The sequence below is a fragment of the Lipophrys pholis genome (assembly GCF_963383615.2).
Source record: "Lipophrys pholis genome assembly, chromosome: 4".
In the NCBI taxonomy this organism is placed as follows: Eukaryota; Metazoa; Chordata; class Actinopteri; order Blenniiformes; family Blenniidae; genus Lipophrys; species Lipophrys pholis.
Window position 1 is genome coordinate 582,764 of NC_137637.1, and position 23,570 is coordinate 606,333.

General features: G+C 45.5%; 1 protein-coding gene across 1 annotated transcript in view; it reads left to right on the forward strand.

The window, feature by feature from the left end:
* Positions 1-23,570, forward strand: part of chd6 (chromodomain helicase DNA binding protein 6) — a 102,825-nt gene that overhangs the window by 56,141 nt on the left and 23,114 nt on the right. Inside the window, 25 exon segments of the mRNA XM_080461297.1 lie at positions 222-366; positions 4,290-4,443; positions 5,086-5,235; positions 6,832-6,897; positions 7,024-7,082; positions 8,233-8,350; positions 8,720-8,806; positions 8,883-9,020; positions 10,731-10,852; positions 12,042-12,285; positions 12,688-12,864; positions 13,441-13,584; positions 13,721-13,819; positions 14,154-14,310; positions 14,395-14,605; positions 15,456-15,651; positions 17,655-17,819; positions 17,903-18,082; positions 18,632-18,742; positions 19,560-19,762; positions 20,093-20,173; positions 21,010-21,128; positions 21,400-21,559; positions 22,933-23,022; positions 23,434-23,537. Coding sequence (XP_080317423.1) covers positions 222-366; positions 4,290-4,443; positions 5,086-5,235; positions 6,832-6,897; positions 7,024-7,082; positions 8,233-8,350; positions 8,720-8,806; positions 8,883-9,020; positions 10,731-10,852; positions 12,042-12,285; positions 12,688-12,864; positions 13,441-13,584; positions 13,721-13,819; positions 14,154-14,310; positions 14,395-14,605; positions 15,456-15,651; positions 17,655-17,819; positions 17,903-18,082; positions 18,632-18,742; positions 19,560-19,762; positions 20,093-20,173; positions 21,010-21,128; positions 21,400-21,559; positions 22,933-23,022; positions 23,434-23,537 — 3,480 coding nt within the window.

Sequence of the window (23,570 nt, forward strand, 5' to 3'; positions counted from 1 at the left end):
TGGATGGATGGGGGATGGAGGGAGGGATGGATGGAGGGGTGGATGGGGGATGGACGGAGGGATGGACGGAGGGATGGATGGGGGGATGGATGGAGGGATGGATGGGGGGATGGATGGAGGGATGGACGGAGGGATGGATGGAGGGATGGATCAGATTTCACATTGTGTGTTGTTGTTTGGAGAGGAGCCGGCTCTGACTGCCTCCATGTTTGTCCCTGCAGCGCCTCCTCCTGGCCACGCCCACGGACACCACGTCAAGGTGCAGCCGCCGCACCACGCCGCTCAGGGCCACGGCAAGAACCACAGCCAGGCCAACAGCAGGACGCCGGCCCCCTCGGCGCCCAAACAGAGGGGCCGCAAGCCCAGGTGAGACTCCAGAGCGCCCATCCTCCGAGGAGCTGGACGACATAGAACCAGTTCTGGTCTTAGCAACTGGACGCTGCAGTTTGGGGCTTCTTGAAATATTCAGTCGTCAATTAGAGTCGATGATCTGGAATGTTTTCCTCCTGATTGTGTTGGAATGCAGCCGTCTGATCGATGTGTTTTATTAATGCACATTTGAACCAGTATTCCTCATGAGTATCGCCATTTATTGAAGTATTTATAAGTAGTTGAGTTTCTTTACTATCTAGGAAGATGCTGTATAATCTGATGTTAGAGGAGGAAGATGCTCTATAATCTGATGTTAGAGGGGGGAGACACTATAATCTGGATGTTAGAGGAGGAGGGTGCTCTATAATCTGATGTTAGAGGAAGAGGGTGCTCTATAATCTGATGTTAGAGGAGGAAGACACTCTATAATCTGATGTTAGAGGAGGAAGATGCTCTATAATCTGATGTTAGATGAGGACGATGCTCTATAATCTGGATGTTAGAGGAGGACGATGCTCTATAATCTGGATGTTAGAGGAGGAGGGTGCTCTATAATCTGGATGTTAGAGGAGGAGGGTGCTCTATAATCTGGATGTTCTTTTAAGAAGCAGATTAAAGGCATTGATTAAAATCAATATGCGTGCAGCAGCAGATTTAACTGTCCGGCTGCTAATTCATCATTTTATTATTGTTCTTTCACTAACTCAACATAAACATTCAGCCTTTGGTCTCGCCGACTGAAAACCACGATAATCTCAACGGTTTTCACCAAACATGACGTTTGAAGTAAAGAACAGTCACCGAACTAAACTTTGTTTTAAAACGACTCACCCTTTGTCTCTTGGATCGGTAACGTCAATGAAAGCTTCCTGTAGAGTTCCACTCCTCCTCTGGACTGCTCTGTGATCTTTCTGTCTGGGTTTGTTTCTCCGGCTCCTCTTCGTCAGGTCTGATCCTCCGGGTGAGGAACAGTCTTTCTTTCTCATGAAGCCGTCGTCACTCAGCTCTCCTCCTCCTCTTCAGCTTAACAAGCCGTTTCATGGATGAAGTTATTGTCTGTTTTGTGGCGACGGCTTCTCTGGTTTGATAGACAGTGAGCACCAATATCCAACGATCCATCTTCTTTACTGCTCGCATGAGGCGGCAGTGAAGCACCTTCTCTGTCTCCAGCTCTTCCTGGATTCACCTGAGCGGCCCCTAGGGGGCAGCGTGGTCATTGAGGCCCCGCCCACACAACAACGCCGCTACATTTAACCATCCTTTTTATCCAGTCGTCCACACGACACGCCATTATAGGAACCTCAAAACTGTTTAAAAAAAAAAAAAAAGGGTTCCAGGGTGGAGAAATGTGAAAACATTATCATGGCCCCGCCTCTCGACCTTTAACCCCGCCTCCCTCTCGTTGATATCACTGAACTCCAACAACAATGGCGGACTACCTGCTCTAGGTGGCGCTGCAGAAGCCGCGGGTGATATTTAGTTTAATAAGGACACATGCTGGATTTGTCCAATACAAAGATTTTTTTCATGCTCCATGTCTCCATGCCTGGCAGATGTACTACATGATGAGTAGTGTTCATGTTGTCGCCTGGACACAGATGTTTGAAAACATCTGGATGACAGAAAACTACGAACGTCGGGGAGAAAAAGATGATTGTGGCTCTTGAGGACGGGACTCAGAACCCTTTTATTCAACCTTTTCCACTGAGAATGGGAAACTTTTGTTGTGTTTTCGTTCCATTTACGAGGCAATGCAGCTTGGAGCACCTGAAACTGTTTGAAAACACTCCGACTCCGTCTCCATGGAAACGAGGGAAATCACAAGTGTCCTGCTTCTCCTGGTCACCACAGTAACTAGTAGTTCTGCACATGCTCAGTAGAGACAATCAGAACAAAGTGGTGTCATGACTCCCAGTCCATATTCTCCTGGAATTGGTACTTTTATTTTGACAGTCACCTTAATAACAATCCATCTTTGTGGTTTTATTTTGACAGTCACCTCTGCTGCATGTGGTTTCTTTAAAATAAACAAACAACAGCACCACCTTGTGGCCCAACATGAAAACTGTTGTTTTCAGCGTCTTTGTCATTGCGCTTGCGAGCGTTTCCATGTTTCCAAGGTAAACTGATTAATGAACCTTTAACGTTCTAAAAGTTAACAGAAGATGTAAACATCATGAATTAGTTCTGCAGTCGGGTCCGACACTGGGTGGAGGGACTCAGATGGAGGTTAAGGAGCAGACCAGGGGGAACAAGTGCAGTTTGAAGGAGCATGTCCAGATGATTTGTGTGAAGAGAGAACGGAGCGGAGTGGCGTTGTGACGGATGAATAGTCCAACACGTCTCAGGCCCGAATAGTTTTCTGATTAAAAGGAGCAGAGAAGAAATGAAGTGTGATTCCGAGGAGTCGGAGGAGAAATGAGAAACTGATCCAAGGAAACGATGAAACACGGAGGGAGGTAACAGACGGGCGTCAGACGGGAGGAAGTGATTGTGTAAAAGAGGAGGAAGAGCGACGGAGAGGAGGAGTCGGGGTTAAAATAAGAGAAGCTGTGAACTGCAGCCACTCAGGGTCACGTCCTCCAGTTTTCACACAGCGTTTTGTTCACTCCCGTCACAAGAAGATTAGAAACCCCTCATGTGGTGCAGCTTTAATTCCGTCTTAATCTGCAGCTTTGTCTTTTCTCTGCCAGCAGGAGACAAACTGCTGCTCACTGGGACAGACAAGGAATCACTTCTTTCAGTTCTACAGTGTCTCCTGGCTGAACTCTGACAGACTGATCGCACTGTTGTTATTATTATTATTATCATTATTTCCTGTCATTGTGCCTGTGGGGAGTCTTTATCTGTGTGTCTCAGTCCGGACTGGGATTTGTTTGTCTTGGATCTTAAGTTGTCTTTCTTTGTGTTTTTTACTTTGCTGATGTGTTTCGTCTGCAGTGTGACGACGTGTCGGTCTTCATCAGGTGACCCACCTGACACCCTGTCAGAACCTTGCTCTTCTTTCTTTACTCATTTCTTGGTTAAAAAGAAACTAAATCAAAAAGTTAAAAACAACAAAAAGAAAGTTCTACTTTTTTGTTGGTCGGATCAGAAGAGCTCACTCTAACAACCATGGAAACAGACAAGGACTGAACACTAGTGAGCAGAGAAAATAGACTCTGCTGCCGCGGTGAAAGTAAAAAAAAAGATTCAGGCTGATGATGTTTAGGTATGACGTGTTTTGCTGTGGCGCCCCCTGCTGGTCACACAATGTGTTGAGTGGAAACGCTTTGGTGCCTGCTAACCCCCAGACACCGAAGCTTTCGTAAAAGACGGATGTAAACGATCTCTTTTCCAAGACGTTGAATACTTTTTCATCATTTTATCGTACGACAGCGATACAAAGTCAGACGTAACGTTATGATTCTCCATCTTGTCCTGAGTTACCTGAGCTCCAGGTGAAGGCGTGTTCACGTCAGGAGGCCGGCCAATAGAGGAACACACAAAACCAGCCCACAAGCTTGTTTTAACCCGTTTGATGACACTTTTAATAAACAGGAGTGTGTGTGTGGCAGATTCTCCAGCTGCTGATTTGGTAAAAGAAAAAAGGGAGGGGGGGGCTGCAGGTGAGTGGCGCCGCGGCTGCAGGTGAGCGGCGCTGCAGGTGAGTGGCGCCGCGGCTGCAGGTGTGCGGCGCTGCAGGTGTGCGGCGCCGCGGCTGCAGGTGTGCGGCGCTGCAGGTGTGCGGCGCTGCAGGTGAGCGGCACTGCAGGTGAGCGGCGCTGCAGGTGAGCGGCGCCGCGGCTGCAGGTGTGCGGCGCTGCAGGTGAGCGGCGCTGCAGGTGAGCGGCACTGCAGGTGAGCGGCGCTGCAGGTGAGCGGCGCCGCGGCTGCAGGTGTGCGCTGATCACTCATCAGAACTCCTCTGTTCACAGAGATCCTGGCGCCGCGCCGCTGGAGAAGAAGAAGAAGGGGAAGAGGAGAAACCAGGAGCTGGCGGTCCAGGAGGGGGCGGAGAGCGACGACACTACCTCAATGTCTACCCTCAACATGGGCGGGGAGGACAGCCAGGACCCCCTGGACAGCGCGGTGAGTCACCGTTATGGACATGAAGCTTTTTAACTGATTACTACGTCACGATGAACCGATTCCTGCCTCCGTCCTCTCAACATCCTCCCGAAGGTGACGTCAACGCTAAGGTTGACAGGAAGTACACACACACACACACACACACACACACACACACACACACACACACACACACACACACACACACACACACACACACCAGGAGGAAGTTGCTTGGAAAGGCGATCTATCATGATGTGTAGAAATAAAGGTGAAGATATGAAGCCAGAGAGGAACTGCAGCTTGAAATGTTTGAAAACATACGTGAACATTCATGGTAATTCAGCAGGTAAATCTTAAATTATTATGATTTTCCAGAAGGTGAACTGGTCTGCTTGTGACCTCTGACCTCCTGCTGATCCCTTTGCTGAGTGTTTAAGTGCTTCCAATCCTTCAGTGTTTATTCCTCACATGTTCTTCAACATCTCAGTTAATGGCTAAAGTTCCCGCGATGCATTTCTCTTTTCACTCTCACCATTGGTTTTGTCTTCGCTGGTTTCTTCTGCTCACACTTCATTCTCAGTGTGTGACTTCACAGTCATCTCCTGGCCGTCCCCCCACCCCCGCCCCCCCGACTAACGCCCCCGCCCTCTCCTCCCACAGAAGCGGCGTTCTGGACGACAGGTCAAACGGAGGAAGTACAACGAGGACCTGGACTTTAAGGTGGTGGACGACGACGGGGAGACCATCGCCGTCCTGGGAGCCGGGCGCATCTCAGCTCTCAACGCCACGGCTCTGGCGTGGCAGGCCGAGGTCTGTTTCACTTCGCCGTCCAGAGTCCTGCTGCGTCAGCAGGTTTTAAACCAAACGTCCTCAAAGTGTGATTAAAGAGTTAATCGTCATGGATTCACATCCTTCCAATCCCCTCGTCATGCAGCTGTGTCCACTAAGTTTCTGCTTTTTCTCTTTACTTGGTTTGAAAAGTGGCTCCCAGACTTCCAGGAAGACTCGGGAGCCGTCTTTACGGCCCGCTTGGTTCTGGAGCGCTGTGCCAGACGGCTCGCCTCCCCCTCACAACTTCTTCACATAAATGCACATGAGGGGTGAAACTGTGTCCACTTCACACTCCCACATTCACTGAGGGAGTGAGCGAGCCGCCTTCCTCCTCCCCAAAACTGACATCCTGCCTGCACTACCCAGAAGGCCACCTTCTTAAAGAGACAGGCCACACCTCTACCGGTAGTAACAATAGAGAAACAATCATGATCAGTGGCGGCTGGTGGTACATTTCTTAGGTGAGGCTTTTCATTCATTATTATTATTATTATTATTATTATTATTATTATTATTATTTGATTTCAGCCAATGTTAACTTCATTTAAATACAGGGCGTTTATAAACCACATTACAACAATCTGGCCTATTTTGGATTGAGAGAGCCCCCTAGTGGTGAAAATTATGTTACTTTTAAATAGCCTGTGAATAGAGACATTATCAAGACTCTTTAATTAACGTACGTGTAAACAAGAAGCTTCATTAATCCCTTTTAGAAAATGAATGTGTTTTGGGTCTGGTTTACTGGAAATGACAGTTAGTTTGAGTTTAAGAAAAACTAAAGGTTTATCAGGTGTATTGTAATACAACACATCATTCCATCTCTTAAAGCATTTTAGAATGTACCTAAAAAAACACTATGCTTTTTTACACTTTTAGATTTTCAGTCACTAATAAATAAAATCATATCTAAACATTTATAAACATTAACAAACCTGGACACATTGATCAATTCTCAACACATTTCTGTTTGGGTGAATTTAAAAATAACAGTTTTATACTTTTTTTGCCCACTTCCTCTCCCGGTGGGGCCCTGGCGCCCCCTATTGGCCAGCCGCCACTGGTTATGATCATTATTAACGTCCACACGTCTAAATTGCTTCATCTAGTTTGCAGTTGCAGCATGATGAAGATGATTCCAGCTGACCGAGCAAAGATCCCCAAATCATCGCAGTACAAATTATTATTATTATTATTATTGATGTTGAATGTAAACAAAGAAACCCAACAATTCAAATGTCAATACGACAGTTGAGAAGAAACATTCTTTAAATTCCTTCAAAAAAGTCACTAGTATAACTCAATGTACCGGTACATGCCATCTGTGACCACTAGAGGTCACTGTATGACAACCGGAAGCTACTCAGACAAACTTCTACTATGAGCTAAACTCTGAGGAACAAATGGACTGAAGGTTCTGGAACAGCAGCTGATGCACCAGAATGATCAAAGTTCATACATTGAAAGTCTGAATATACGGTAGATGGACGATGTCAGGATCTCTGGAGCTGTTCTCCCATCGTTGCTGTTAGAGTCTTTGTTAACGTCTGGTGTTGGTGGATCTTCGTCACTCAGGAGCCGCCGGAGGACGAGGCCAACATCATCGAGAAAATCCTCTCCGTCAGAATAGCAAAGAAAGAGGTGAAGCTCCTCCCTTCATCACGTTTTCATTTTCCTACTTTTTAAAGTCACACGTGAACTATTCCCTCCTCCTCCTCCTCCTCCTCCTCCTCCTCCTCCTCCTCCTCCTCCTCCTCCCGTCTGTAGAATTCACCAGAGGACCAAGCCGACGATACCGAGGAGTTTTACGTGAAGTACAGAAATTTGTAAGTTTCTCCGAACCTCAATCACGACTTGGTGTTCGTGGAAGTTCACATCAAATTCTCTTGATTCAAACTCCAGAACAGGATCCAGCAAACTGCCGTGGTTCCTGCTGGAAGCCAGGAAGCCGTGCAGACGCTTTTATTTATTCAGTATAGAGTAAAGCAGTCAGAATAACGAAGGAGGAACGAGGGAACATCCACCCTTCAGTTCTACAGCTGCTGGGACTTATGAACGGATGTGAAGGCTTCGTTTAGAATAATGTAACATTTGTATTGTGAGAATCGTCATTAGACGTGAAGCCTGATCAGATGTGAAGGCTGAGTCTCATCCAGTGACATTTATAGACGCTGTTTACGGACTGGATGTCAGCCTGTCGCCATAGTAACAACATCATCATGATCATCAGTACACACTGAACCTGACACACACACACACACACACACACACACACACACACACACACACACACACACACACACACACACACGGTTTTATTACAGTAACTCTGAGATTCAGTCTTACATGATGATTAAAGATAAAAATGAAGGACACTAAAATGGCCTGCCCTGGAGTCACCAGCCAGATATATCAATATTCACAATGATTGGAGGAAGATCACCTCAACAAATGGTGAATTTAGGAACACAGGAACTGAAATGTGTTTTTGTTTGTGGTTCAGCTGTGAAACCAGGAAAGAGGAGGAAGGTCGTTTCACCTGAAGTCAAACTGAATGTTTATTAGGATTCATCTACATTTACTGAGTTGGTAATTAAAGTTTAATACGGAGAGCTATAGAATGCTGTTTGAGTCAACAGAAACCTCTTAACTGTAGGTTTAACCCTTTACAACCAAGCTCGTCTATTATGAACTGTTTTCTCAAACTGCTTAAGTCCAAACTTCAAACTTCCTCTCACCGTGATTCAAGCTACTTTAGATGAATCACCTCAAAAACACTCAGAAAGTAAAGACACGCCGTTTTAATGAGCTTCATAGATGAAGATTACATCCAATCTCCTCATTTCAGTTGATGAGGGATGTTTTTACCGTATTTTCTGGACTATAAGTCACACGTTTGTGGTAAAAGTTTCCAGACGAGGTAGAACTTTCCACCCCAGATGTTTCCTCCACTCCACTGCTCTGGTGTGTCTGCAGCTCGTACCTCCACTGCAAATGGGCGACTCTGGAGGAGCTGGAGAAAGATCCCAGGATCCACCAGAAGATCAAACGCTTCAGGACCAAACAGGCGCAGATGAAGCATCTTTTCACTGAGGCACGTACACACACACACACACACACACACACACACACACACACACACACACACACACACACACACACACACACACACACACACACACACACACACACACACACACACACACACACACACACACACACACACACACACACACACACACACGTTGCTGCAGCCTCAGCATGTATTTTAGCAGCTATAATGAAGTGTTTCTGTTTTCAGGGAAGGAAACTTGAACCATCTTATTTTATTTTAAAATTTTTGAAATTTATTTTTACATTTAAAACATTTTTAATACAAAAACATTCTCTGGATTCTCAGCCTCACTGCGACCTCGAGCCTGAATAATCAGAATGTTTCTGCCTCTCCTCCCGCCCTCTCCAGCCCGATGAGGACATATTCAACCCCGACTACATAGAGGTGGACCGAGTGCTGGAGGTGGCCGTGACCACCGACACCGAGACCGGCGAGGTGGGCGGCGCCCTGCTCTCTCCGAGGCGTGTGATTGGTCCAGTGTGTATTCAGCCATGTGGTTTCTCTGTGGCAGGAGGTGACCCACTACCTGGTGAAGTGGTGCAGTCTGTCGTACGAGGAGGCGACGTGGGAGCTGCAGGAGGACCTGGACCCCGAGAAGATCAAAGAGTTCGAGAGCATCCAGAAGCTTCCGGCCGATCTCAGACACGTGGTGAGCAGAAAACACGCCAGGAAACTTGTAGAAGGACGGGGACCATGGAGACTGCAGCAGGGATCGGTGGGGGTTGAGATTCACTGGAGGAACATTGTGACAGTCATTGTAGATTAAAAGGTGGTAATTTGAGAATCTAATCCAGGGTTTTCAGCCTGTGGCTCCATTAACCTGTCAATAAATTACCGTAGTTTCCAGACTATAAGCCACTACTTTTTTCTCCCACTTTGAACCCGGTGGCTGAAACAATGATGGATAATTGATGCATTTCTACGGGGTTAGGGAGCTTCAGGCTGCCGATACATGGGTGATGCATTCAGGTGCATCACGTAATTCCAACCGTCTGCGCTCCCTGGCTGAACAATCGTCTTCCTCAGAGGAAACTCTTCCTCCTCAGAATCACAATTATCAACAGAGATAAAAACCCTCAGTGTTTGTGTAGTTCTGCTGTAATTCACTTGCTCTCTCTGTCCCTCTCTCTCTCTCTCTCTCTCTCTCTCTCTCTCTCTCTCTCTCTCTCTCTCTCTCTCTCTCTCTCTCTCTCTCTGTGTCCCTCTCTCTCTCTCTCTCTCTGTGTGTCCCTCTCTCTCTGTGTCCCTCTCTCTCTGTACCTCTCTCTCTGTCCCTCTCTCTCCGTGTCCCTATCTGTGTCCCTCTCTCTCTCTGTGTCCCTCTCTCTCTCTGTGTCCCTCTCTGTGTCCCTCTCTCTCTGTCCCTCTCTCTCCGTGTCCCTATCTGTGTCCCTCTCTCTCTGTCCCTCTCTGTCCCTCTCTCTGTGTCCATCTCTTTTCCTCTCTCTCTCTGTCCCTCTCTCTCTGTCTCTCTCTCTCAGCCCCCCCCCCCTCTGTGTCCCTCTCTCTCTGTCCCTCTCTCTGTGTCCCTCTCTCTCTGTCACTCTCTCTCCGTGTCCCTATCTGTGTCCCTCTCTCTCTCTGTGTCCCTCTCTCTCTGTCCCTCTCTGTCCTTCTCTGTCCCTCTCTCTGTGTCCATCTCTGTTCCTCTCTCTCTCTCTGTCCCTCTCTCTCTGTCTCTCTCTCTCTCAGCCCCCCCCTCTCTCTCTCTGTCCCTCTCTCTCTGTCCCCCCCTCGCTCTCTCTCTCTCTCTCTCTCTCTGCCCCCCCCCTCTCTCTCTCTCTCTGCCCCCCCCCCCCTCTCTCTCTCTCTCTCTCTCTCTCTCTCTCTCTCTCTCTCTCTCTCTCTCTCTCTCTCTCTCTCTCTCTCTGTCCCTCTGTCCCTCTCTCTAAACTCTGATTGGCTGGTTGTTTTTTGATTGATTTGACTTCCTGAGCAGATCTGAGGATGTAGTCGTCTGCCATAAATGTAGAGACCAAAACATTTGCATCTGGAGCTTTTGTTGGTGGGAAGATTATAGAAGAAGGGAAACGGCACCATATACCTCATGTACCTCCATCATGTGTTTTTGTTTCATCCCCAGACAAACACAGTTCGTTTACTCCTCTTTCATCCACGTGTGATGTGTCTGTGTATTTTCAGCCTGACACGCGTCTCATACACTTAATATGCAGGATATTGAATTTCAGCGATTCCATGATTGTTGCTGTTTTGTCGTTATTCCCTTGAAAACTAGCATGAGCAGCCATTATAGCGGCGGTCTGCTGACGCTACTCTCCGTCCAGTACAGCGTGGTCACAGCGTGGTCACAGTGTGGCGGACGGTGTTTAGACTGGGACTGTGTGTTTCTCCGTCACAGGAACGTCCTGCTCCTGACAAATGGCTGAAGTTGGACCACTCCAGAGATTACCGCAACGGAAACCAGCTGAGAGAATATCAGCTGGAAGGGATGAACTGGTTACTGTTCAACTGGTACAACAGGTGAGGCTCACCGCCGACTCACAAGGTCAGGTTAGTTTGTTTAATGATGCAAGTGGTAAAAGAAACGCGTTGATGTGACCAGCAACAATAAAAGCTTTGACCTCCGGTTCTGCTTCAATAAGAGATCCGGTCGTCCCTCTTTCCCTCCTTCTTGTTCTACCATCAGAATCATTTGGCCACTAAGTGGCTCATTGTGGCTCTAAACAAAATGAAAAATAGTCAAAAACAAATGGTAAGATAATTAGAATGTATGACTGTCGAGTATTGGAGAAGGGTTAGGAAGTTTTACTTCTTCTTACCTCTTGTCAGGTATGATCATTGGATAGAGGATGTACGTATGTATATGTGTTTGTACTCAAACATAGAATTTCTATTTTTTTTAAAAACATTTTCATAAAATGTTATTTATATTAGAACTAAATGGTTTATATATAAATGTGTGTATATGTGTGTGTGTTGTCTGATTACTCCAGAGATTATAAATGTAACAGAGTATTATTGATCTGCTCCTGGTTCTTTTATCTTCCTTCTTAAACGATCATCGGTGAATGTTGTCGTTATTCTGAGGCTCAGTTTACAAGAAAACCTTTTCAAGTGAAAACGGGGAACTGTTGTAATGTTCTGGGGTCACTGGAAACACAGTTTTTGGAAAAACGGATCCCCAGGGGGAACTTTTTGAAAAATGCTCCATCTCCATGGAAACGGGGGGAAACGCAGCAGTTTGAAAATGTCCCCTCTTTGTTTCCGTGGAAACGGGGAATATGCAACTTTTCAAATACAGTCTGTCTTCATGAAAACGGTATAAATAATACAACTGCAAAAACGCTCCATGTCTGTGGAAACGGGTGAAAACGGAGCATTTCTGAAACTCCTGCTCCTGGTCACCATAGTAACTAGTTGTTGAGCACATGCTCAGTAGAGACAATCAGAACAAAGTTTCCTCCCTGGTCACCATAATAATAATCCAACTTGGTGGTCTGTCCACTAGAACGATCAAACCAGTGTTGATGTTTAGAGCTCATTGTTCTCTGCTGTGTGTGTGTGTGTGTGCTTTCTGTACTAAAACTAACAACAGCACCATCTAGTGGCCCAACATATTACCTACATCATATTTAGCGTTTTCTCCGTTTCCATAAACAGACATGTTTTTGATTAGAATTTTAATCTTTCCTCCTTTTGTCGTCTTCAGGAAAAACTGCATCCTGGCCGACGAGATGGGTTTGGGGAAAACCATCCAGTCCATCACGTTCCTGTACGAGATCTTCAGCATGGGAATCCGCGGCCCCTTCCTCATCATCGCCCCGCTGTCCACCATCACCAACTGGGAGCGCGAGTTCCGCAACTGGACGCACATGAACGTCATCGTGTTCCACGGATCACAGATCAGCCGGCAGATGATCCTGCAGTACGAGATGTTCCACCGAGACCCTCAGGTACCCCACGGTTTCCTGGCTGCAGCTGTCAGCCCCGGGTGTAGTGGGGGGAAACAGTCTGTGTTTGACCTCCAGACTCTGTGTTTGGCCTTCAGACTCTGTGTTTGACCTCCAGACTCTGTGTTTGGCCTCCAGACTCTGTGTTTGACCATCAGACTCTGTGTTTGACCATCAGACTCTGTGTTTGACCCCCCCTTGTTGAAATTCTATGAACAATGACAGAACGCAGCAATTGAAGTCGACGTTCCTCGGCCTGCTAATGTTTTAATGATGGCGCTCCCCTGCCCTCCCTCTCCTCTCCTCTCCTCTCTTCTTCCTCCCCTCCTCTTCTCTTCCTCTCCTCTTCCTCCCCTCCTCTCTTCTTCCTCCCTTCCTCTCCTCTCCCATCGCCGTGCCTCGCAGGGTAACACCATCCCCGGCATCCTGAAGTTCCACGGCATCATCACCACGTTCGAGATGATCATGGCCGACTGTCCGGAGCTGAAGAAGCTGCACTGGCGCTGCGTGGTGATCGACGAAGCCCACCGGCTGAAGAACAGGAACTGCAAGCTTCTGGAGGGACTCAAGCTCATGAACCTGGTCAGTGTCCGAGTCTCATCAAAGGTTTATTTGTTGTGATCAGAGTTCTCAAACGGACTAAAAGGAACTTCCTCTGGTGCGTCGAGAAAAGTTGAAGCATTTTTTTCAAACGCAGTCCTAATTAATTAATGTGAACTATTAAAGCGGTAAATCCCAGACGTTTATTTTTACGCATGAAAGTTCAGCGAACGGGATTATATTTTGATTCTCTACTGCTCACAGTTCACCTCGCTCTAAATTAGAATACAGGCCCAAGAGTCACTACGAAGGTAATGACAATTAAATAAACTGTATTTAACGTATTTTACAGAGTAAAAGTCACACTTTTTATTTTTGTACTAGGCTGATCATGTCACCTATAGATTAAAATATACCGGTGAAAACTATCTGTAGCCTCTAGATGTCACTGTATGACTACAGAACGCTGCTACGGTACCACTCAAGCATTTTTTGATAAAGATGTGTTGTAGTCCAGTAGTGTTACTCTGAACTGTTTCACAAGCGTGTGTTGAATAATGTTCATTTTGGGTGTTGTGTTTATTTCTGAAACGGTCCGTTGTGGTTGACTGTGCTCAGGAACACAAGGTTCTGCTGACGGGAACTCCTCTGCAGAACTCGGTGGAGGAACTGTTCAGTCTGCTGAACTTCCTGGAGCCGCTGCAGTTCCCATCAGAAAGCTCCTTCCTGGAGGAATTCGGAGACCTGAAGACGGACGAGCAGGTTCGTTGGGCGTGCCGTTGCCGTTGCCGTTGCCGTTCTCGACATTTCCATCACTTACCCTCACCCTAGCACAACAAAGGAACAACTTTAAAGTTTAAATTTAAAGGGTAATTTAAATAAAGATTCTCTCCAACAGGTGAAGAAGCTTCAGGCCATTCTGAAGCCGATGATGCTCCGGAGGCTGAAGGACGACGTGGAGAAAAACCTGGCTCCTAAAGAAGAGACCATCATCGAGGTGGGCGGTCCTTAAATCAACAAGACTGTGGGAAATCTCCTGGACAGAGTTTTAGTCTCCATCGGTTTAATTCATGGAACATCTGACTAAAGAATCACTCAATAATTAGTTTTATGAAGCCTTTGAAAGTTTCTTCAATCATAAACCAAGTTGATCTGAAGTGGGAAGCCAATTAGAGTTTGAGTGGAAGACTGGATGTTGAGCTTCTGAAGGAGCTCCTCTGTTTATCTGCAGGTTCTCCATGAGCGTAATGGTGAACGCAGGCAGGTCATAAACCACAGTATTGGTTCCACTCATGATGCTTCCGTTGATAAATCTATTGTGTTTTTCTCAGGTGGAGCTGACAAACATTCAGAAGAAATACTACCGAGCCATTCTGGAGAAGAACTTTTCTTTCTTGTCCAAAGGAGCCAACCAACACAACATGCCCAACCTCATCAACACCATGATGGAGCTCCGCAAGTGCTGCAACCACCCCTACCTGATCACAGGTCAGAACACTGCCGCTTCCCTTCCCTGCAGCCTTTTATTCTTCCGCCTGGACGTTTTAGAAACCTCGCTCGTCTTCCCATCAGGAGCCGAAGAGAAGATTCTGGAGAGCTTCAGGAAGTACCACAGTCCGGACGCTCTGGACTTCCAGCTGCAGGCGATGATCCAGGCGGCCGGGAAACTGGTGCTGATCGACAAGCTGCTGCCCAAGCTGCTGGCCGGAGGCCACAAGGTGCTGGTCTTCTCTCAGATGGTCCGCTGCCTGGACATCCTGGAGGACTACCTCATCCAGAGACGGTGAGGGGGGCAGAGGGCATGGTTACAGTGAAAATGATAAACTTCCGTTGTATTTTTGGCCTTTGTTTCCCTGACAACGGCACTCCGTCACCGTGTAACGGGGCACAAAACAAGATTATCTGGAACGCTCTGGTTCCGCCTCCTTGTTGACTGAAATGCTGCTACTCATTGTACACACAGCGCCCGTACTAAAGAGTTGTTCTGAGTAGATTGATTGTAATATTCCCATTATATAATGTTCATATCTCAACTGCACATTTTCTATTTTCTTCTTTTTTGTTTCATCTATATTTTGCTTTACAGAATGTATTGAGATGCTGTTCACTCAATTTCATGGTTTTTCTATCAGTGACAATGAAATCCTTTAATCTGAGATGGACAGTAACAAACATGGTGTCCTGAACTGGGCACTTTTATTTTGACAGTCACTGTAACAGCAATCCAACGTGGTACTTTAATTTTGACAGTCCAACTTTGTGGTTTTATTTTGACAGTCACCGTAACAACAATCCAACTTGGTCTGTCCACTAGAATGTCAGTGTTCTCCCAGTGTTCATGTTTAGAGCTCATTGTTCTCTGCTGCATGTGTGTGTGTGTGCTTTCAGTACTAAAACTAACAACAGCACCAACTAGTGGCCCAACATGAGAACTACATCGTTTTTAGCATTTTGGCCATTGCGGTGGAAATTGACATTGTTTTCAGAACTTTGTTGTGTCAACATGAAACTTTTCTGGGTGAAACAAAACGATGAGTTTTCACTTGAAAAGTTGTGGCGTCATCGGAGCCTGACATTGTGAAAAGTGAATTTGCAGACCGTTGGTATTGAAGCCCCGGTGTTCTCTCGTCCAGCTACACGTATGAGCGGATCGACGGGCGCGTTCGGGGGAACCTGCGGCAGGCGGCCATCGACCGGTTCTGCAAGCCGGACTCGGACCGCTTCGTGTTCCTGCTGTGCACCCGAGCCGGAGGGCTGGGCATCAACCTGACGGCCGCCGACACCTGCATCATCTTCGACTCGGACTGGAACCCGCAGAACGACCTGCAGGTGGGCGGAGCTAATCCTCAAACACAGAGACCCCCTCTCTACGTCACGCTCTCACTTTGCTCCCCTGAGTTGTTCTAATGTGTTGTGGCGTTGGCGAGGCCTTCTGGGACTGCGCTGGTTTACAAAGGACGTCTTGAACAATGAAGAGAGCTCAATGTGTCACTGCACCATTCTCTTTTCACTGCTTTGAAGCAAAACACGCTACCAATCCATGCTACTTAACATTTTGACAAAACCAAGAGTGTTCCAGGCATTTTTGTTTCCCCAGGAGGTTAGTGTCACCTCCCTGTTAATCCTCTAAACCAGCGGAACACAAGGTAACCTGAAGCGAGAGGCTCCAAGCTGGCTGCCAAACCACCAACCAACCGTCAGAGACTCAATGGAATCATTGATCTTTTGAACTGATTCTTAAGAGTAGCGACACGACATTAAGAATGAAAGCTGGCTTCAACACCTCGCAGTCAGGGGCACGATGTACAAACACCCAGAATGCAAAAGCTGCACGAGAAGTTTTTTGGGGGACATATCACTATATGTTCTTGTTGAGATTGGAGTCATTTTCACTAGTAATTGTTGGGTTCACCAGGCACACTCTGCTTTAAGTTGTTCTGTTATTATGACGCTATTTTAAGATGAAACTGGGCCCCTGATGTCATCCTGTTCAGCATTTTCTGTGGTCTGCTTTATTATTAGTAAAAACTCCAAAATCAAAGTCTGAAGATTTTATGACGTTGTTTTTGTTTTTTTAGCGACTTTAAATCGTTTTAGTCTCCTGAATTTCACAAAACGCTCAAAGCAATTAAATAATCTGTCTCATTAATCACTTTATGGTGGAAACTAATCCAATCTGAGATAAAAACAGCATCAGTGTTGATAAATGGTGTAAAATGTGGAGAACTGGAAGGGAATCCAAGACCTTTTTTCACTTGAAATAGTTTGTTGACACCACAACAGCACGGTTTTGTTTTTTGAAACCTCCGTCTGAAACGGAACCTTGATACGTTGTTGACTCAGAGCACTTCGTGTTTCCAGCGTTGGCTACGTAAACGCATTGTGAGACGCTAACGAAGGCCGACGTACGTGTTTTAGTCGTCACCGTACCAGGCACCGTCATCTCATCGTACAATTGTATTGTTCGATATCACGCTGGTGTTCACATCCCCCTGCTGCACCACCCTGCCTGCTGCACCACCCTGTAGAGCCACATTATGTAGTAATGGTGCAATATGTAATAATGGAATACATTTTGCACTCATTATGTAATAACACTGCATTTGGTAATAAAACACATTTTCTAATAACTTTTTAAATATTGCAACTGTTACTACAAAATGTGGGTGAAATCATTAAATGTACTCGGTGGTACTAACAACCTGGTTTCACTTCTTCAGGAAAATAGAAATGTTTTGTGGAAATACTGATTGTCTTGTAAAAATAATAAATAATTGTAAGTTTAAAACTCTATCAGCCACAACGGCAGCTGGTCTAAAAAGTTCAACCTGATCCAGGTCCATCTGAATCTCAGTATTAACTAGAACCATGTCTACGCATAACAGGAAACATTTATTACATAACGCACCAAATGATGAAAGTAAAAAAAAACTCAAGTGGAACACCGAAACTTTGTAATAGCAGTCGCAGTATGTAACAAGTTATTACAGAATGCGGCAAAGTTTATTAGAAAATATGTTCCAAACTTTTATTACAAAATGCAGTGTTATTACATAAGGAGGTGAAAATATAATGCGACGCTACACACCCACATCTTGTAATAACTGTTGCTATATGTAACAAGTTATTACAAAGTGTTTAAGAATTCTATTACAAAATACTGTGTTATTACATAATGAGTTTTTCTGATTCCATTATTACATAATGCGGCGCTACAGACCCTCGTCACTCAACAGACTTGGTTCAGAAAATCTTCCAGGTCTTTCAGTTGTTTCTTTATTTCAAGCGTCAGTGTCTCTGAATGTCTCTCTCTTTGTCTCGTCCTCCTGCAGGCCCAGGCTCGCTGCCACCGCATCGGCCAGAGCAAAGCGGTGAAGGTTTACCGGCTGATCACCAGGAACTCGTACGAGAGGGAGATGTTCGACAAGGCCAGTCTGAAGCTCGGGTTGGACAAGGCTGTCCTCCAGGACATCAACCGGAAGGGAAGCCTGAACGGGGTAACGGCAGGGTGACCAGGTGAGGGTTTGAGTTTGAGGAGAACTTCTGTCTGAACCAAGTCTCTGTTTCTGTTTTGGTTCAGGTGCAGCAGCTCTCCAAGCTGGAGGTGGAGGATCTGCTGAAGAAAGGAGCGTACGGAGCGCTGATGGATGAGGAAGACGAGGGCTCCAAGTTCTGTGAGGAAGACATTGACCAGATCCTTCAAAGACGAACTCAGACCATCACCATCCAGACTGAAGGCAAAGGATCCACGTTCGCAAAGGTATCAGATCCTGCAGCTGTGAAACGTTCCTCTGGTACTGACGTCCTGAAACGTTCCTCTGGTACAGACTTATGAAACGTTCCTCTGGTACAGACTTATGAAACGTTCCTCTGATGCTGACGTCCTGAAACGTTCCTCTGGTACAGACTTATGAAACGTTCCTCTGGTACTGACGTCCTGAAACGTTCCTCTGGTACAGACGTTCCTCTGGTACAGACGTCTTGAAACGTTCCTCTGGTACAGACGTCTTGAAACGTTCCTCTGGTACAGACGTTCCTCTGGTACAGACTTATGAAACGTTCCTCTGGTACAGACTTATGAAACGTTCCTCTGGTACAGACATCTTGAAACGTTCCTCTGGTACAGACATCTTGAAACGTTCCTCTTGTACAGACGTCTTGAAACGTTCCTCTGGTACAGACGTCTTGAAACGTTCCTCTGGTACAGACGTTCCTCTGGTACAGACGGCCTGCACTGAGACCAGATGTGACGCTGCAGTAGAAACGTTTCACATAAAAGTATTTGACTTTCCTTCTGCTTCTCCTTCAGGCCAGTTTCATCTCTTCTGGAAACAGAACCGACATTTCTCTGGACGACCCGAACTTCTGGCAGAAGTGGGCGAAGATCGCAGAGGTGGAGATCGACTCCAAGTCTGAGAAGGTGAAGTGAAAGAGAGAGAAACTGATTCCTGGTGATCAGACGGCAGGTTCTGATTCAGTCCCGAGCACAGCGGTCACAATCATTGATCACAATCATTGATCAAAAGATCCCATATTCAGGATTATAGGGTGGAACATATGTTCACTGTTATGATAGCAACGCTAAGTGAAAGGTGTGTGTGTGTGTGTTTCTTGTGTATGTTGACATGTTTTTGTCTACGTTCTACCTGCCAGTATGCATCTTTGATCGCGTGTGTGCGTTTTCCTGGATTGTATTCAATGTTCTCTCTGTTGTTGGTTCTTTATTCACAGTCTGAGGTAATAATGGGATAATGAGGTAAAAATTAGTTAATAGAAATAATGAGGTAATAGAAATGAGGTAATAGCGATAATAATGAGGTAATGGAGATTATAGTGAGGTAATAATGAGGTAATAGAGATAATAAAGAGGTATTGATGAGGTGATAGAGATAATGGGATAATGAGGTAAAAATTTGTTAATAGAAATAATGAGGTAATAGAAATGAGGTAATAGCGATAATAATGAGGTAATGGAAATAATAGTGAGGTAATAATGAGGTAATAGAGATAATAAAGAGGTATTGATGAGGTGATAGAGATAATGGGATAATGGAAATAATAGTGAGGTAATAATGAGGTAACTTTAGACTTCGCTTTATTTATCCCTTGGGATGACTCATCAGGGAAATGTGAGGTAATAATGAGGTAATAGAGATAATAGTGAGGTAATAATGAGATAATAATGGAATAATGAGATATTAATGAGGTAATGATGAGATCTCCTCTGCTTCCTCCAGGAGTCTCTGGTGATCGACACGCCCCGGGTGAGGAAGCAGACCCGTCACTACAACTCCTTCGAGGACGACGAGCTGATGGAGTTCTCCGAGCTGGACAGTGACTCGGAGGACCGGCCGTGTCGCACCCGGCGGCTGGGTGAGCGCGCCCGGCGGTACCTCCGCGCCGAGTGTTTCCGGGTGGAAAAGAACCTTCTGATCTTCGGGTACGAGTCGAATCCAAGCTGAGAAATTACCTAAAGAGACTCATTTCTGCTGTAGGAATGGAGAGTTTATTTGCTCAGAGAGAAAAACCTCGACAATTAACTGCAGTTTTTCTTCAAGTGTTACTCTTAAAAAATGGCCGACAACTGACTGGCCAACATCCAGTCGCACAATATGAAATAACCTGCACCGGTCTCCTCCACCTCTGAGACCAAATCTCGTGTGATGACTTCTTCTCACTTTAACAACCAGCTGATGAGCTCATGAGAACATGGTTGGTTTCTCACTCTGCATTTCGTCATTCTTCCTTCTCTCTCTTTGTTTTCTTCCAGTTGGGGTCGATGGAAAGACATCCTGAACCACGGCCGCTTTAAATGGCACCTGGCAGAGCGAGACATGGAGGCCATCTGCAGGTAGGAAAAGACGTTTCACAACTTCCAGATGAGACCATAATAAATGATTGTAAATGAGCCGGAGATTTGAGAGAATTACCGTAATTTCCAGAGCAGAAGCTACTACTTTTTTCAGAGGCTTGGAACCCTGCGGCTTAAACAATGATGCTGTGAATTCTTGGCTTTTTATGGGTTAATGAGCTTCATGCCTCAGATACATTTAGCTTTGTCACATCAGACCAATAGAATTGCAGAACAGTTGACAGTGGATCAATGAAACTTTTCATTGGTCTGGTTGAATTACCGGTAAATCAAACGCACTCACATTAAAGTCTACAGATCAGTGGTTCTGAGATTTCTGCGTAAACGTTCCCCTCAGTGATGCGTTCAGGTGCATCACGTAACACCGATCGTCCTCCTCAGAGGATACTCTTCAGAATCACAATCAGCTAATAACCCATAAAATACTTTATCAACAGAGATACAACTCTGTGTATTTTTGCTGTAATTCACTTGCCCTCTCTCTCTCTCTCTCTCTCTCTCTCTCTCTCTCTCTCTCTCTCTCTCTCTCTCTCTCTCTCGCTCTCTCTCTCTCTGTATCTATCTATCATGAAATTCAGGGCCTGTTGCAACGTGGAAACCCGCGGCTTATAAACAAGTGTGACCAATATACTATATGTACACTTTTTTTTTCTTATTAAATTTTGATGGGTGCGACTTACATTCAGGTGTGCTCAATAGTCTGGAAATTACGGTAATCAACATGGAATGGATGAAATGAAGTCATCAAATAAGCCTCACAACACTGAAAACCAGCATTACTGAACTGATTGGTTTTGTTGTTGTTGTTTGTTCAGGGCCCTGCTGGTTTACTGCCTGAGACACTACAAGGGTGATGATAAGATCAAGAGTTTCATCTGGGATCTGATCACCCCCACCAAGGAGGGCCAGGACCAGGCGCTGCAGAACCACTCTGGTCAGCATCTCACCGCCGCTCGCCAACTGTCGCCTCCGACCAGGAGCCGTCAGCTCCTTCATGTGTTTCATACACACTCTTCAACTCATTTCAGTTCAGTCATTTCAGGCAGTTTTACGGAGAAAGGTGGAGGGTGGAGCCTCTATTCAGTTCAGCAGACAGATCGACTCTGCAGACGGACGGAGGCAGAAGGCTTCAGACCACAAACTTTCAGTTCCAGACTGAAGAGAAGAATGGTCTCTTTAACTCCGCCCGGTTCTCTGTGTCTCAGGTCTGTCCGCCCCGGTTCCTCGAGGCAGGAAAGGGAAGAAGGTGAAGAACCAGTTGAATATTCCCGAGGTGAAGAACGCCGACTGGCTGGTGAGCTGCAACCCCGAGGTGGTGCTGCAGGACGAGAGCTACAAGAAGCACCTCAAGCAGCACTGCAACAAGTCAGTCCTTCTGCTTTCTTCATCCTCTACACATAGACACGCGTTCCTAGAATCAAATTCAACTGCAGCTGCAAAACACCAGCCTAAAACGTCTTGGGAAACTCACTCCTTATATAGTTTGATGAGTCTAAAGTTTAGGTTGCATTTAGGAAGTTTCAAGTATAATTAATGTGAATAAACATTTAATTATGTTTTCAGCTTTTTCTGGACCTTCAGTTTCACTTGAGCATTTATTTATTTTTTCAACCTTTTTGATGTTTTAGCAGGTTTTTTTCAACTTATTCAGCCCATTTCTCTGTTTTTAGTTGTTGTGCTTTTTATTTCAATCCATTTTAGCCGAGAGTTAAGAGTCCTGGCGAGCCGCGCAGTCGCTTTAGAAAAATGTCCCAAACAGTGACTTTAATGTGCTGAAATCAAACTTTTTGTCGTGTTTCTTTTCTAAGCGGTTTGAAACACGACCGTGGGCTTCGTTACTAATCTGTCCTGACGGATTGTGGAGGCTCTGAAATGTGCAGTGAAAGCGCTGACTTCTCCAACAATGTGCTTTATTTACACCTTCATATCAGTTTATCAATCCAGCTGAGATCCAAGGGATCTTCTGATCAAATCAAATCAAAGCAACAAATAAACTTGTTGGTGGTTCGATTCCCGATATTCTGCAGATTTCTTTATTATTTTCTGAACTGAAGAGGTTGTTATCGTGGTTGTTGATCAGCGCTCTGCAAGAGCTGATAATGAGCGTCAATATCCAACCCGAAAGATTAAGAAGTGACACTTTGAAGGTCTTGAATCTTTTAAACTTAAATGCGTCAACATTATTAGAACACTTAGAACTTTTAAAACTAACCAAACGTCTTTGTATTTCACAGCTTAAATACTTGAAAGTCTTAGAAAAGCTTTCAATGTATTATTATTATTATTCTATTGTTATTTTTCACTACGTCCTGCAAAACAGTGAATCTCTACTAAAAGTGTGTAACTGTCCTTAACTTCTAACAGTTCAGAAAAAGTGGCTGTATGTGGCTCCCTGCTGCATGAGGAGTTCAAACATTGTCAGATTGTTTTGGGTCGTAGTCGTTTTCATTTGTTCTTCTTTAATCCAATATGATCAGTTTTATCTTCCATTTGTTGTCTTGAAATAATGTTTATCATTTTTCACTCACTTTCAGTAATTGTTTTACTTTTTCGCTCTGGAAGAGTTTTTTCTGTCTGTTGGCGTGTTTTCCATCCATCGTATTCCGCTGCACTCCGTCATGTGAACGGTGCTGAACTAATACTAAAGTTTTCTGCTGGTGTAACGCTGAAGGTAGATTTCTACATGAAAAGTAGTTCCAGCTGGAAACAGGTTTGAAGTGAAGCTGTCTGCCCCGCAGGGTGCTGCTGAGGGTTCGCATGCTGTACTACCTGAAGGTGGAGATTCTGGGCGAAGCCGCCACTCAGGCTCAGGACGGGAGTCCTGCCAGGTAACGTTCAAATCAACCTGCTGAGTGACGCCGAGTCTAACAGGAAGTGGCTTGAATGAGTCGAGTAATGGGAATAACACTGCACATTTAGCACATTCAGTCTTTCCTCAGAACGTTGTCATTGAAAAACACCACATAATAATTTAATGAAATATCTTCAGGTTGAACATCGATGGAATAAATCCAACATTTAAATGTCTTTAAGTTTGAATCAGCAGATCTCATCATACTGGATGCAAACGTTAGATTAAAATAATCGTGACTCAGAACTGTATGAATGATTTATTTCTTCTGTCTGTCTGTCTGTCTGTCTGTCTGTCTGTCTGTCTGTCTGTCTGTCTGTCTGTCTGTCTGTCTGTCTGTCTGTCTGTCTGTCTGTCTGTCTGTCTGTCTGTCTGTCTGTCTGGACAGTAAACTGGAGGTGGCGCTGCCCGACATCGACTACATCGAGATCCCGGTGTCATGGTGGGACACAGACGCTGACAAGTCTCTCCTCATTGGAGTCCACAAACATGGTGAAGACACACACACACACACACACACACACA